This window comes from Antedon mediterranea, chromosome 10 (genome assembly GCF_964355755.1).
Source record: "Antedon mediterranea chromosome 10, ecAntMedi1.1, whole genome shotgun sequence".
Taxonomy (NCBI): domain Eukaryota; kingdom Metazoa; phylum Echinodermata; class Crinoidea; order Comatulida; family Antedonidae; genus Antedon; species Antedon mediterranea.
In genome coordinates, this window is record NC_092679.1 from 13,944,223 (window position 1) to 13,958,677 (window position 14,455).

The 14,455-nt window shown below is 36.9% G+C and overlaps 1 protein-coding gene and 1 long non-coding RNA gene across 2 annotated transcripts in view; one reads left to right on the top strand and one right to left on the bottom strand.

Annotated features, from left to right (window-relative positions):
* Positions 1-14,455, bottom strand: part of LOC140061164 (uncharacterized) — a 50,681-nt gene that overhangs the window by 6,704 nt on the left and 29,522 nt on the right. Inside the window, exons 11-12 of the mRNA XM_072107638.1 lie at positions 10,221-10,283; positions 4,761-4,895 (exon numbers count right to left, since the gene is read on the bottom strand). Coding sequence (XP_071963739.1) covers positions 4,761-4,895; positions 10,221-10,283 — 198 coding nt within the window. The remainder of the gene's footprint in view (positions 1-4,760; positions 4,896-10,220; positions 10,284-14,455) is intronic.
* Positions 6,765-7,921, top strand: LOC140060981 (uncharacterized). The gene is made up of 2 exons (XR_011847384.1): positions 6,765-7,367; positions 7,756-7,921. It is a non-coding gene; the product is annotated as an uncharacterized lncRNA (long non-coding RNA).

The following is a 14,455-nucleotide window of genomic DNA, read 5'->3' on the forward strand; positions in this document are numbered from 1 at the left end:
ATATCTGAACGTGAAACCCTCAGTTATAGAAAAGTTTATTCACGTATTAAGAACTTTGAGATTGTACATGCACAGGTGTTTGTGTCTTTATTTCACAAGGTTTTTAACAATTGTAAGTAGAAACAATAGTTTGTGGACTCATTGTGTAAGTTTAATTCAAAAATTTGTGTTACAAAATGGCCTTCCCGACATGTAGAATAGGTCTTGTTGGACACTCGTTTGTACGCCGGTTGGTGGAATGCTATACCAGCGAACGCAAATTCTTTGCCTTACGCCTAGATGCAAGTTTGTACGATGTCAAGTATTATTCACGCGGAGGTGCAACGACATACATATTCCCTGATCTGCTTAAGGGATAGTCTACGCTGAAAGATATCGTTTACGTTCATCTAGGAGAGAATGACATTGTGAAACGATCTAATAATTTTATTGTGAACAAACTCGATAATTTAATTGACTTTCTTGATTTTGGACTGGAGTGTAAACATACTGTGGTTAGCCAGCTGTTAATGCGGCACCCCAGTCGGGTAAGCTCTAACTTCAACGACTCTGCTGTGGACATTAACCGTCGACTTCAGGCGAATTATGCCGATTATGCATGTGTAACATATTGGCGTCACAGAGGCCTGTGGAACGACTGGTCCTATATTCACTCCGATCCGATGGCGTACATCTTAACAGAAGTTCTTCAAATGGCCGATCGTCATGTATCGGTACGAACGTCGCGTCCGACAAGCTATTCTACACGAAGAAAAAAGTATAAGGCCAGTAGTTTTAATTTAAATGTACATACACATACAGTCGCGAAGGTATTGAAGGCGGGCGAGGCAACTGGCCCATGACACCAGGCGGCAGTCCTCTAACAACTCAAGCCGCTACCACATCCTTGACTGTGGATAATGCCACACAGGCTCAGCCATTGGACGCGTCTATAAACTATCTCTTTGAAGGTAAGCCGTCTCGGGACGACATAACAATGACTGACTCGATTGCTCTGGGCAGTAATGTGCCACTATAGGTTAAAAATAAAATATGGGCAAATGGATACATTGACCTCAAGACTCTGATCAATAACGATAATGATACTACTGGGGTCTTGTTATCAATTATTGATAAACAACTCCGTGTTGAGACAGACAACAGTAAGAAAAACTTAATCACAATTACTGAAAATGGATGCGGGCAATTACAATATACATGTCCATATTTGTGGAAGAATCGCCTGCTCAATGTTTGCCTATGCTTAAATATGTCAGCAACATACTAGAATTACATGTTTTGGGGAAGCTGAACTGGCGGACCTATGACGAAAGCTTTCGCAAAGCACAACAGGGCAGGCTTTTAAATTGGGATGTGCTTCACCCAGAGCTTATGTTAAAACTGGCTTCATTGGGGAATGCATCTTCTTTCAGACCTAAGTCTCGTCCACAGGGGCAGCATAATTTTCGTGGCAAACAGATATGTTTTAAAATGCCGGGAAGCAATGCCACGACCCCACATGCCGCTTCTCACATCTGTGTACCGACTGCCGTCAACCACACCCCAGAATCCAATGCAATAAACCACGAACGACAAGTCGTCAAACCGGCACGCGAGCAAACCCATCTACCCACGCCAGTGGTAATAAATGAGCTTTCATGGTATTTAGCAGGATAAATAAATAAATAAATAATAACAGGATTTTTATAGCGCACATACCACTCAAGAGTGCTCAAGGCGCATTCAAAAAATAAAACAAATCATACAAATGCCCCACAAATAAATGCAATTTCTGTGGAGGGTATACACAAGAATTGTTTAACGAATTATTAGTCGGTTTCTCGTTTGGATTCCGTCTCCTCTGTTTAAAGCCCCCGGTTCCGGGCATCGCCCGCAACCATCCAAGTGCCCTCGATCACCCGATACAGATAGAAGAATTTATTTCTAATGGTTTACGACTCGGTAGATTGGCTGGCCCTTTCGATTCCCCTCCGTTTGATAAATGTATCTCCTCGCCATTGGGTGTTGTTCCCAAAGCTGAATTAGGCAAATATTGCATTATTCAGGACCTTCTGTCAACTCAGGGATTCCACATGATGTTTCACATGTCTCCTACGACACAATCGACGATGTAGTTAGACTAGTATTAAAAAAATGGACCTAGGGCATTATTGTCTAAGACTGATATAGAAGACGCCTTCATGAATATCCCTATTCACCCGGATGATTACCATTTGCTGGGGTTTTCTTGGGACGGCAGGTTCTTTTATGACCGGTGTCTGCCTATGGGCGCCAGTCGCTCATGCAATATTTTCGAATCATTTAGTAAAGCGTTAGTACAGTATGGATACTGCGTAACAAATTTAATTTAAGGGATGTATCCCATATTCTGGATGATTTTTTCTTCGTCGGCCCTAAAGACTGCCACAACTCACTGTCTCAATTTTGATATCTTTGCGACAAGATCGGGGTTCCTATAAAGGCGTCTAAGACTGTAACTCCGACTAATGTCATTACAATATACGGGATTGAGTTGGACACAGTCTTGGTGGAATGTCGCCTCCCGTTACCTAAGATTACAAAAACTGTAACAAAAATAAATGAATTTTTAAATAGAAAAAAAGTCACACTGCGCGATATGCAATCAATGGTTGGCCTGCTTAATTACGCTTGTAGTGTGGTGGTGCCGGGTAGGGCGTTTTTACGCCGTATGATAAACCTCCTGTCATTAGCTAAACATCCATCTCATTTCATTCGCTTAACTCATGGAGTTAATGACGATTTGCGGATATGGCTAACATTCCTTGAATCTTTTAACGGGAAAGCCCCCTTATCCTTCCAGAAAAATGGCTAAATTCTTCGACACTGCGCTTATTCTCCGATGCAGCTGCGTCTATTGGTTGCGCCGCAGTATTTTGCGACAGGTGGTTTTAAATTGACTGGGTGGGGGGGAGGGGGTTGGGTCTGACTTTGTAGGTTTTTCGATCGCTGTTTTGGAGTTATTTCCAATTTTTATTGCCCTAGAAATATGGAGGCATGAGCACGCTAATCACCGCATTTTGTTTCGTTGTGATAATTCAGCTGTTGTGGCTCAATAAGAAATCTGCTAAAGACAAAACGCTTATGCGTCTTATTCGGCGGTTAGTTCTAATATGCCTCCAGTATAACATACAATTCCGTACAATGCATATTCCTGGAGTAGATAACGTGTGGGCGGATCTTTTATCAAGGAAAAAATTTACAGAGGCTCTGGAATCCATTCCTTCTATTAGTCCAAATCCAATTCATGTTCCGTCCTACCACATTTATATTTAATTTATTCATATTTACAGCTGTTGTGTGTTCCTGCAAACAACATGGTACCCCTTAGCTGTGAAGCTACAACACTCATTCACTCGTCATTGGCGCCAGCCACTATTAAGGCGTATCAACGCAATATTCAAAAGTTGGCATCATGGTTGGGAAAACCCGTTCAGCTCCCTATAAACCCGGCTACGGTATGCAACTTTGTGGCACATTTACATGGTCTACAATATGCACCTAGAACAATTTCATTTCGTCCGTCTCTTTTATCCACAAACTAGCAGACTTACCCGATCCTTGTAATTCGTTTTTGGTTGTAAAAGTTATGCTTCGGATCGTCCGGATGTACGCTTGCCTATCACTGCAGAAATTTTGACTAAATTGTTAGTGAGTCTAGAGTCGATCGAACCTAGTTTTTCTTATAGATTACTTTTCAGGGCCTTTTTCCTTACCGCGTTCCAAGGGTTCTTCTGGATTGGTGAATTGGCCGTAGGTAAAGGGGACGCGGATAAGAAAGTCGGGCAACGCAGTGATCTATGTCTTTCTGGTAATTCAGCTTCCTTAACTATATACCATCACAAAACCGGCGTAGGTAAGCCCCCTATCCATATTTCATTCAATAGTGCCACGGGCGCCCGGTTCTGTCCAGTAAAATGTTTACATGATTACACCTAACATTTTCGGCATACCTCTGGTCCTTTTTTCCAACATATGGACGGTCGGCCGATTGCGGCTCGTTTCATATACGCAAAACTAAAAGAGGCGATTTGTTTCAATGGTCTTGACCCTACATTATATAAAGGTCATAGTTTTCATATTGGCGCCGCAACTTATGCTGCTTCCCTGGGTTTAGCGGAGAACACTATAAAAACAACAATTTGGTCGATGGAATTCTAAGGCCGTACAAAATCCAATCATTTTCCATATAGAAATGCTTTCGTATTTCGGATTGTTCGAGCTTGGCCTCGCGAGACATGTTTGTTTCTGTTGGTCATATCTGTCAAGCCTAGCTCCAGATATTTTCCGATATTTGTTTGTCTGGGTGGTAACCCTCTTTGTTTGTCGGGTTTGTGGCATGTTCACCCAGCAAACTTGTATTTTAATTAGTTTTAGTTTAGTAAGTCAAGTTAATCTTTGGATTCTTGATAACCAGGCATATTATATTTAACATTCAATATATATTTATGTGATTTTATGTAATAATCAAGGTGTTTAGTTAGTAGTAGTTATTGTCCGTACATATACGGTACACTCGATAGGGGCAGCCCATACATTATGTAGGCCTATACGTCTTAGATGGAACTAAATTAGTTATGGGCTGCCCCATTATTATTACAACTCTAGTATTATATATGATATTATGTGTTTCGTCATTTAAATAAATATATGACAATTTCCATAACTTGGTGTTATTGTATTTTTCCGTCTGGCTTCTTGCGGCATAAAGGTATATTTTCGTAGTTACTTTTAATACTCACAGCGTTTGAAGAGATGACATATTTGCAAAGATTTTTGTTGAGATACTTTGAATATTATTTTTGCCGAGAAACAAATTTTTAACTGCAGGTATTTTACGGTCTTCTAATGAGGTTAGACTGTTCCAACTTAAATCCCTGAAATACAATATAGTTAGTTATATTATAATCATATTATATTTCAGTGAGCAATACTTAGATAATAACATTACAATTACGCCTTGGTTAGACATTGATTTGTCATGTATACAATTACTTTTCAATAACATAATACATACTACACTTCAAGAAAGAGAGATATTACATTACTTGTTATTGCCTTGTTTTTCCATATGGCTTAAAGGCCGGTGCACACTAAATAATTACACACAAAGTGACAAACGTCAAATCGAGGCGAGTCGCGTGAAGCTTGAACAAGTTAGACCATCGCGAACAAAGTGTCTCGATCCGAGTATGTTCCATTGGAAGCGAAGCGTCACGCGTCATTTTCGCTAGTTCCGGTTCAATCTGGGCGTAGAGAGAGGCCTAGGCTGGTAGGCCTAGGCCTAGAGGCATAATAAGCTAGGTAGGCCTAGCCTTGGTATTTGCAAATCTATCTCCAATATACTTGTATTTGTTAATACACACATCCACTGAAAATGCATTTTCTTTGATTTGGGGATTTTTATATTCAAGTGCACCTTTTGTCATAAAAAGACGAGAATAGGCCTACTCGTGAATTATGGCCACAAAATTGACGTCGCTGACACTACATCCATGTTGAACAAATTATTTTCATCTTCATCTGACTGATGACATCACACATAGCCCTACGATCCTTGTGATTTGATTGATCAAATTGAAGCGAATTTGCAAGCGAAAACGAAAAAGTTCCAATGGAGAAACTCTAGCGAATTCACGCGCGGAGCCTTTGCTAGTTCAAAAGGTTCTAGGACACCTACCCCCTAGACAGTTACCTCCCGGATGTTTACCACCCGGACAACTACCCCCTTAGGACAACTACCCCCCGGACAACTACTCCCCGGACAACTACTCCCTTAGGACAACTACCCCTTTAGGATAACAACCCCCCGGACAACTACCCCCGGACAACTACCCCTTAGGACAACTACCCCCTTAGGATAACTACCCCCCGGGTAACTACCCCCGGGTAACTACCCCCGGTCAACTACCCCCCGGTCAACTACCCCCCGGTCACCTACCCCCGGACAACTACCCCCTCCCTTAGGACTATATTTATGTTCAATCTTTTACTTTTGTTTACAATAATGAATAGTAATTCGTCAAAATAACGAATTAAAATATAGTTATTAATTCCTATTATACACTGTTGCAGAGTCAGGTTGTTGAATGGTCTGGGTGGTAGTTGTCCATCCGGGGGGTAGTTGTTCCAAAGGGATAGTTGTCTGGGTGGTAGTTGGCCAGGGGTTAGTTGTCCTACGGAGGTAGTTGTCCTAAAAGATTATTTGCCCTCGGAGTATTGTCCAGGTCCAGGAGGTAGTTGTCCTACGGGGAGTATTGTGTCAGAGGTAGTTGTCCGCGGGTTAATTACCAGGGTGGGGGGTGGGGGGAATTGTCCGGGGGTAATTGTCAGGGGTAATTGTTCCTAGGGGGTAATTGTTCGGGGGGTAGTTGTCCAGGGGTTAGTTGTCCTACGGAGGTAGTTATCCTAAAAGATTATTTGCCCTCGGAGTATTGTCCAGGTTCAGGAGGTAGTTGTCCTACGGGGAGTATTGTGTCAGAGGTAGTTGTCCGCGGGGTAATGACCCGGGGCGGGGGGGGGGGGGTAATTGTCCGGGGGTAATTGTTCCTAGGGAGTAATTGTCCGGGGGGTAGTTGTCCAGGGGGTAGTTGTCCTAAGGGGGTTGTTGTCCTAAGGGGGTAGTTGTCCGGGGGGTATTTGTCCGGGGGGTAGTTGTCCGATAGGGGTAGTTGTCCTAAGGGGGTAGTTGTCCAGGTGGTGGTTGTCCGGGGGGTAGTTTTCCGGGGGTAAATGTCCAGGGGGTGAATATCCGGATATACCGAATTCACCGCGTTGAAGTTTAATTTGATGTTCACACTGAAATCGTCTGTCGCGACAAAAGTACGGTTCGATTTAACGCTTGACGCGTGTCGCTTCGCGTGTAAATTGTTAAAGGCCGGTGCACACCAAACGCGAAGCCGCGAATTTCGCGTTAAAAAGTGACGCACGCGGCAGGCGACGGACGCTTCCAGTGTGAACATACAAGCGAACAGTGTACGATAGTCGAATTTCAACTTCAACGCGTTGAAAACGACAGCAGCGAAGGCTTCGCAAGGGAATTTTCAAAACCTTGGTCAACTTTTTGAGGCGTCGCGAGCGCGGTTCGCGTTCGTCAACCAATCAGAAGTCAGGAATATCTCTCATCGACGACGACACCGACGGCAAAAAAATGGTGGCTGACGTGACGAGTGAGGTCTTTATGGAAATACTTTGTCATTACCCTTCTTGTCTTTACGATAAGGGAAGTAAGTCATACACAGACAGAAACATAAGGATTAATGCATGAAGACAATAATTTCAGACAAACATCTGTGTAGAAGAATGCCAGAAAAACTAGGCCTAAAACGCGTCAGAGATCAATTTGTAAAGTGAGTTGGCAAGCCTTCTATTTCTACTCTAGCCTACCTAGGTTTAGGGCCTAGGCCATGGGCCTAGCTAGGCCTACCTAGCCTAGGCTACATACACCCTAGTAGGCTAGGCCATGCCAAGTAGTACTTATAGGCCTACATAATACTTACTAATCCCTACTGTACTAGTCTACTATGTGCTAGGCCAGGCCTAGCCTAGGTTAAGCCTACTACTAATGAGTACAGTACTAGGCTAGGCCCAGGCTAGGTCTAGGCCTAGGCCTAGCCTACTTATTATTATTAATTAATATCTATAGGCCTAATATTTAGTTGATTTAGTGTTGTAAGGATAGGCCTAGTACTAGTAGTAATATTAATACATAAATACTGTTGTTTTAGTTTCTTTTAGGTCAATTAGATGAACATTGATAAATTGGATCCTTCAGGCTATTACCAGCGTTACAAACTCCACCAATGACCAAGCTAGTAGTTTAAGCGGCCAGTATATTATTGCCATGGAATTAAGAGCAATTGCTCCTCAAAAACGTGGACTGGCAATTATGAGGCTGATACAGGTTTGTATAGACTTGTTTAAAATGGGTATGTCAGTTGGTGACATACATTGGCCAGAAAAAATGATTTGAGCAATATGCCTTACTATAGCAATTTTTTAATACTTGTTTCATTTTTTTTTTTTTTGAAAATGGAAGAGATGTATTGTCCTTTGAAACACAAAAAATGAAAAAAAAAATATTCTAAATATAAATTGGCCATATCAAAGTAATATTAAAGTTATTCACTTTAAGTCAAAAATTCGAGGCAAAAACAACAAGTTTACGTAATTAACAGGTAAATTAATTTGATTACATTTCGTCTGAAAAATCGTCACGAGCGAAAGTAAACAAAGATTTCAAACCACGAGTATGCATTATGCATGATGCTAATTAGGATTGTTTACAAATCGTCACGGTTGAGAAGGTGTTTTCACACAGATCGCGAGGAAGTTTTATGATTATGCATACAGAGTAGCCATACAAGCGCGTTGCATTATGAGATATGTTTGGATCGAAAACTTTGACTGGAAGTCAAAGTTATTTTTTGAACAAAAAAACGTCCGTATGTTGGTTAAATCATTTTTTTTTCAACTAATTTTTGGTGAAAGTTAATAACTATTATGATACTTCAAAATAACCCACCTTTTTTTCTAAATATAAAAAAAAAAAATTTTTTTAATTAGTAAAGGGACAATACATCTTTAAGGAGGAGTTGGACTGTAACTAGTATTTATTAAGTGGTTATAGAAGGAAAGCTGAACTGAAAGTCTTTTTTTAGCAATAGAGAATACATGGAAATAAATATATGTATATGTTTTTTTATACTTCAATACTAAAAAAATAGTCAAATTGGCTGCCAGCTAATGGAATTGTTTTCATTTTATAAGTGAAAACATAAGTGTTTTGGGGTTTTTTTTCTATGTAAGTGATTAACTTTGTTAAAACTACAAAATGGCCTATTCAAATTTGATTTTAATCATCTTCATTTTTCAAGATTCTATGGGACAATACATCTTTAAGTTTAGTGTCATTTTTTGGACAAGATATATTGTCTTCCTGAAAATATATTTTAAAACATTTTCGTTGTGTGTAATACAGTATAACACTTTAGGGTTAGTTATTCACTTTTAACAATAATAATATTTCTTCAATTTTCATTTTTTTTGGGATGAAACATTTTAAATTTATTATTTTGATATTATTTTGCGAAAGTATTCAGGAGTAGTAAAAAAGAAAAACAATTATTCACTATTTCAATAAGTGTATTTATTTGAAAAAAAGTCATAAGATAATGTACAGTGTAAATATGAGTTTGGGATATTTATTACATTTAATCAAATGAGAAAAAACTGTATGTTTTGTCATGAATAATATAATATTTAATAATAATTAGAAAATGAATGTGAAAACTTTACAATAATATATAGGCCTATAGTTTATATTTGAAAGTGACAAACCCATGAAGATTCCCAGTTCGTGTTTATATGAAATGTTTTATATGGTTATAATAAACCTCTGTTGAAAGATATTTGTAACACCACTAATAAATACAGTCAGCAGATCACATGTACGTGTAGTCAACATGCAATAAATGCTTTAATTCTTGTAACTGTGTTGATATTGGATACATCTTCTTCTGTCCTTGTGATATATACGGTACATACAATCATGCACATTTCAAGCTTTGGAAAAGGATAACATTTTCCCACAAAAACCAAACACTGTGATTGGTGTAACGGGAAGAGTTAAATTACATTTTAATTTAACTCTTCTCTGGTTAAACTTACATAGGAAATACTTCAGAGTCATCTTCTCTGATTATTTTAAATGTAGCATTGTATTGGCCAACCCACTATCTCCTAGGCCTAGCAATCGCGACGAATCAGCACATCGTGACGCGTTTAGTGGGAACCGACAAGAAAAACTAATAGACGCATGACAATTCAACTTTCAAAGCGATCCGTCGAATGACGCTTGACGCATGACGCTTCGCGGCTTCGCGTTCGGTGTGCACCGGCCTTTAGTGTGTAGGCCTATCGGCCTTTAATATTTATAGTTTGAGAATAATTAAACGAAGGCTTCTAATCAATGTTTAATTTACTAATAAGTTAAATAATGATTCATGTAGTAGTCAATACAAATACCCTTTAACAAACTCTCATTCCATTCATGGATTCATGACAAAGTAGACTAACAGGATTGGTATTATCAATAATAAAGAATATAATTCTTTTAATTTATCAGTATCATTCATTATTTCGATAATGTTTATTAGTGAATGATGTAGGCCTAGATACAAAACAAAAAGTAAAACACTCACAGTGTACCATATATGTATCCACGAAATATTGGAATTTCCGTAAGTCTATTATAAGCAAGGAGTCTAAATAAGAATAAATAAAACATGACATAACTATAAACATCTACGATTAAAGCAATTACAAATTAAAGATATTATGTTATAGTGAGCATGTTAATTGTAATCAGAAAACTGTTCTTCCTCTAGTAAAACAATAATAGTATTTAATGTGAAGAAGACCCGTGTTACACATGTGTAAAATCGAAAGTTCGAAATCTGAAAATAACAATAATGTAAGGTGTAAAAAATGACAACAATGTCTGGGCTGACTAGGCAAAGCTGCAATTCATGTCACATGATTTATAAAATACAAGCTAGTTAGGCCCATCCCATGACAAACTGCCGTACATTGTAACTTATTTAAGCTATATTCACTATCCTTTATGTACAAGACAACGATGTGGCATTTTTTTTTTATTTATTATTTATTTTATTTATTTATTTATAAACTTATTTTACATGGATGACATTTTCATTAAAAATAATGTACAAATGGTCCATGATTAAAGAAATGCATGCATAATAGTGAATAGTCATAAGTTACAAACATTTTTTTTTGTTTTAGATTAGGACTATAGAAAGACATACAAGTACAATAACATTTAAAATACAGATACAGAATTAATAAACAGTTAAGTAAGTACATCGCAGTTACACCGGTTCTCAAGTTGAGGTTTCTATTTAAATACATCATATTAGTTGTGTTTTGTACTTATATTTAAACGCATTGTAAGAGGTCGCTTCTTGCAATGATATATGAAGGTTATTCCATACTTTCCAACCAGCCACTTGAAGTGACATATTCATTTTGGTAACATTTATCTTGGGTATAACTACATTTAAGGGTTTTGCCAATCGAGTATTATAACCATGTCTATCAATGATTAATTCAACTTGATCTACCAGACTTTGAGGGGCTAGGCCATGAATGCATTTGTACATCATATAAGATATTGAAAATTCACGCCTCTGTTCAAAGGACTTCCAACCCAGGTCATTGATAATGTCATCCCCTCTGAAGTTTATAAAATCATAGTTTCCTGACGTGATTCTAGCAGCACGTCTTTGTTGTTTCTTTGCAATATCAATAAAACAATTCCCCGTAACATATATACAAGTATCATCAGCAAATACATTACATGTTCAAGTTTCCACAGACTGTGAAATATCATTTATAAAAAGAAGAAATAGTAACTGTCCAAGGACCGACCCTTGTGGAACTTAATTCCAATTTTGATTAGCTCAAAATCAGATTTATTACCATTACAGAACACAAATTGTTTTCTCCCTTTTAAGTAGTTTCAAACCATTTAACTGATACTGTGTCAAAACCGTATTTGGTTAGTTTATATAAAAGTATATCATGGTTTATTGAAAAAAAACATTTTGAAATAACGAGAAACATGCACCTATCATTTCTGAATCATTTAAAGCCCCATTCCCTACGTTTTTTAGATCTAATTTAAGATCACAAACTATATTTAATGTAAAAATAATACTATATGGTCCTATTGCGATAACTTTTTTCGTCTTTAAACGGTTAAAAATGTGAAAAATAAATCGATTTTAATAATTATAGCGGCCCGCTATAAATCCCAAAATGCATTGCGCGCGGATTGATATTTTTGTTTTTCACCTGTAATTCGCCCACTTTTCGATCGATCGTGAAGCCAAAACAAATGGAAGACTCCTAACTTTTCAGCGAAAATACCGGGTGTTCCCCAATTTGTATCAACGGAGTCTGGCAAAAATAGAAAGACAATTAATGCAGCAACTATACAACGTCAGGCTAGGTATATAGCTAGCGTACGATGTTCGTACGTTACCGATGTTTACCAGCAGCTAGGCCTACAAAACTAAGCCTAGCTAGGCTAGGCCTGAGACCGTCCACGAGAGTTCGATCGCCGCGAGCTACTTAGGTAGTGCATTGTTTCTCACTTTTTATCATAATTTACCATAAAACGTACATTTAAGACAAGGAATGACATGGTTTAATGTTTTTAAAGTGATATATATGTATTATTTTCCAAAAAATGTCCAAAATTGCAGGGAAGGGGTCTTTAAATATTCTAACCATTCACCAACAACTAGTCCATGGGATTTAGACTTTTAACTCACACAAATTGCAAGAAAAGGTTTTTTTGATGAAATGTGTTCTTTAGACCCTACTGAACACATTTATCAACGTTAGGACATTTTTCGACAACAGGAAGTAGCCTAATTTGCATAATTAAAAATGGCGGCCATTTTTAATAACGTACTCTGTATCTTGGAAACCGCTAGTCACAGATACTTAATTATGGTGTCAAAATCGTTAGAATATATGTTTTTATATTCACTTTAATGAAAAAGTTTGTCCAAAAATGAATGGAAGTGCTATTTCTAACATTATTGACCTTTGACCTTGATTTATCATATCTTAGCAACCACTAATCTGAGAGACACACAATATGGCTCAAACTGTTTAGAAACTACATATTTATATTTAGTCTAATGGCATGTTTTTGCAATAAAATGGCCAATTCTAACATTATTGACCTTTGAACTTTGCACTACATAAAATCGCATAACTTTGAAAATATTGTACATATGAAATTATTTTTAGTGTCAAATTATTCAGAACATACATGTTTCTATAGAGTCCAATGACACATTATTTCCAATAATGACCTATTGTATGGTTATTAACATTTGAACTATATTTGAAAAGGATTTTTATCCCGGAATCTTCTTCATGTAGGCATTCATTAGAACATGTGATTTGGCACTACTTGTTTAGAATATGGTGGTAATTTAAATTAAATTTAAAAACTGAAATATTCACTTTAAAAAAAAATATTAGACTATGTATACATACATTATAGGTTTGGATTATTAATACATTTTTAATTAGGTCTTACATCTTACTCAGGAGAAAGTTGGTGTTGACACTATTAACAGAGCCAACAAAAATGTATTTTTTTTTTATGATATATTGTACATACTTTAAATAGGCCATGCCATTTTGCAGGTTTATTAACGTTTTTTTCAAGTTAGTAATTTATTTTTTGATCAAATTAAATTGCCATTAAATGGCATATTCAAAAAACAAATTTCTAAAGATTATTTAGTTTATATTTTGCTAAGGATAGCATCACTCTTGAGGGCATTCTTTTAGGTTGAAACATAGTCTTATTAAGAAGGCATTTTCTACTAATAGACGCATTGTTGACAACTGGAATTTTAAAAGATCGATATTAATGCAACATATTTAGTTTAGTTTAATTAATTGGCTATCGAGACTCATAATTAGGCTGACCACCACTTGCAATATTTTCGCCGTATACAGTAAAAACCTCAGTTTCTTATGGAATTTATTTATTTATTTCAATAACCATACAGTACGACTACTAGTCGTGTATAGTTTTTAACCTTTTATAACTTGTTTTTGTACTTTTTTTATGTGAATGTACGTATTGTGTATGTACCATGTTTCTATGTGGTTTAATTTTTACGATTTTTTAACCATCAATTTTAATGCTTTTAATATTATATAAATATATTGTAATTCAGCTTCAGCTGCGAAAACGATAAGAAATAAAATAAACAAACGTGTAAACTTGTAGGCAGTTTATGGATGAATGCAATAGTTTATGCTTATAAATTTAATGTATCATGGCCTACTTTAAACTAAACATAATAAGTCAACATTGCAACTCTTACATTTTAGAGTGCCAAATCACATGTTCTAATGGATGTCCACATGAAGAAGATTCCGGGTTTTTTAACATTTGAACTATATTTGAAAAGCCTTTAAAAAGGCTTTTCAAATATAGTTCAAATGTTAATAACCATACAATAGGCCATTATTGGACATAATGTGTCATTGGACTCTATAGAAATATGTATGTTCTGAACAATTTGACACTAAAAATAATTTCATATGTACAATATTTTCAAAGTTATGCGATTTTATGTAGTGCAAAGTTCAAAGGTCAATAATGTTAGAATCGGCCATTTTTTGCAAAAACATGCCATTAGACTAAATATAAATATGTAGTTTTTGAACAGTTTGAGCCATATTGTGTGTCTCTCAGATTAGTGGTTGCTAAGATATGATAAATCAAAGTCAAATGTCAATAATGTTAGAATCCGCCATTTTTTGCAAAAACATGCCATTAGACTGGATATAAATGTGTAGTTTCTGAACAATTTAA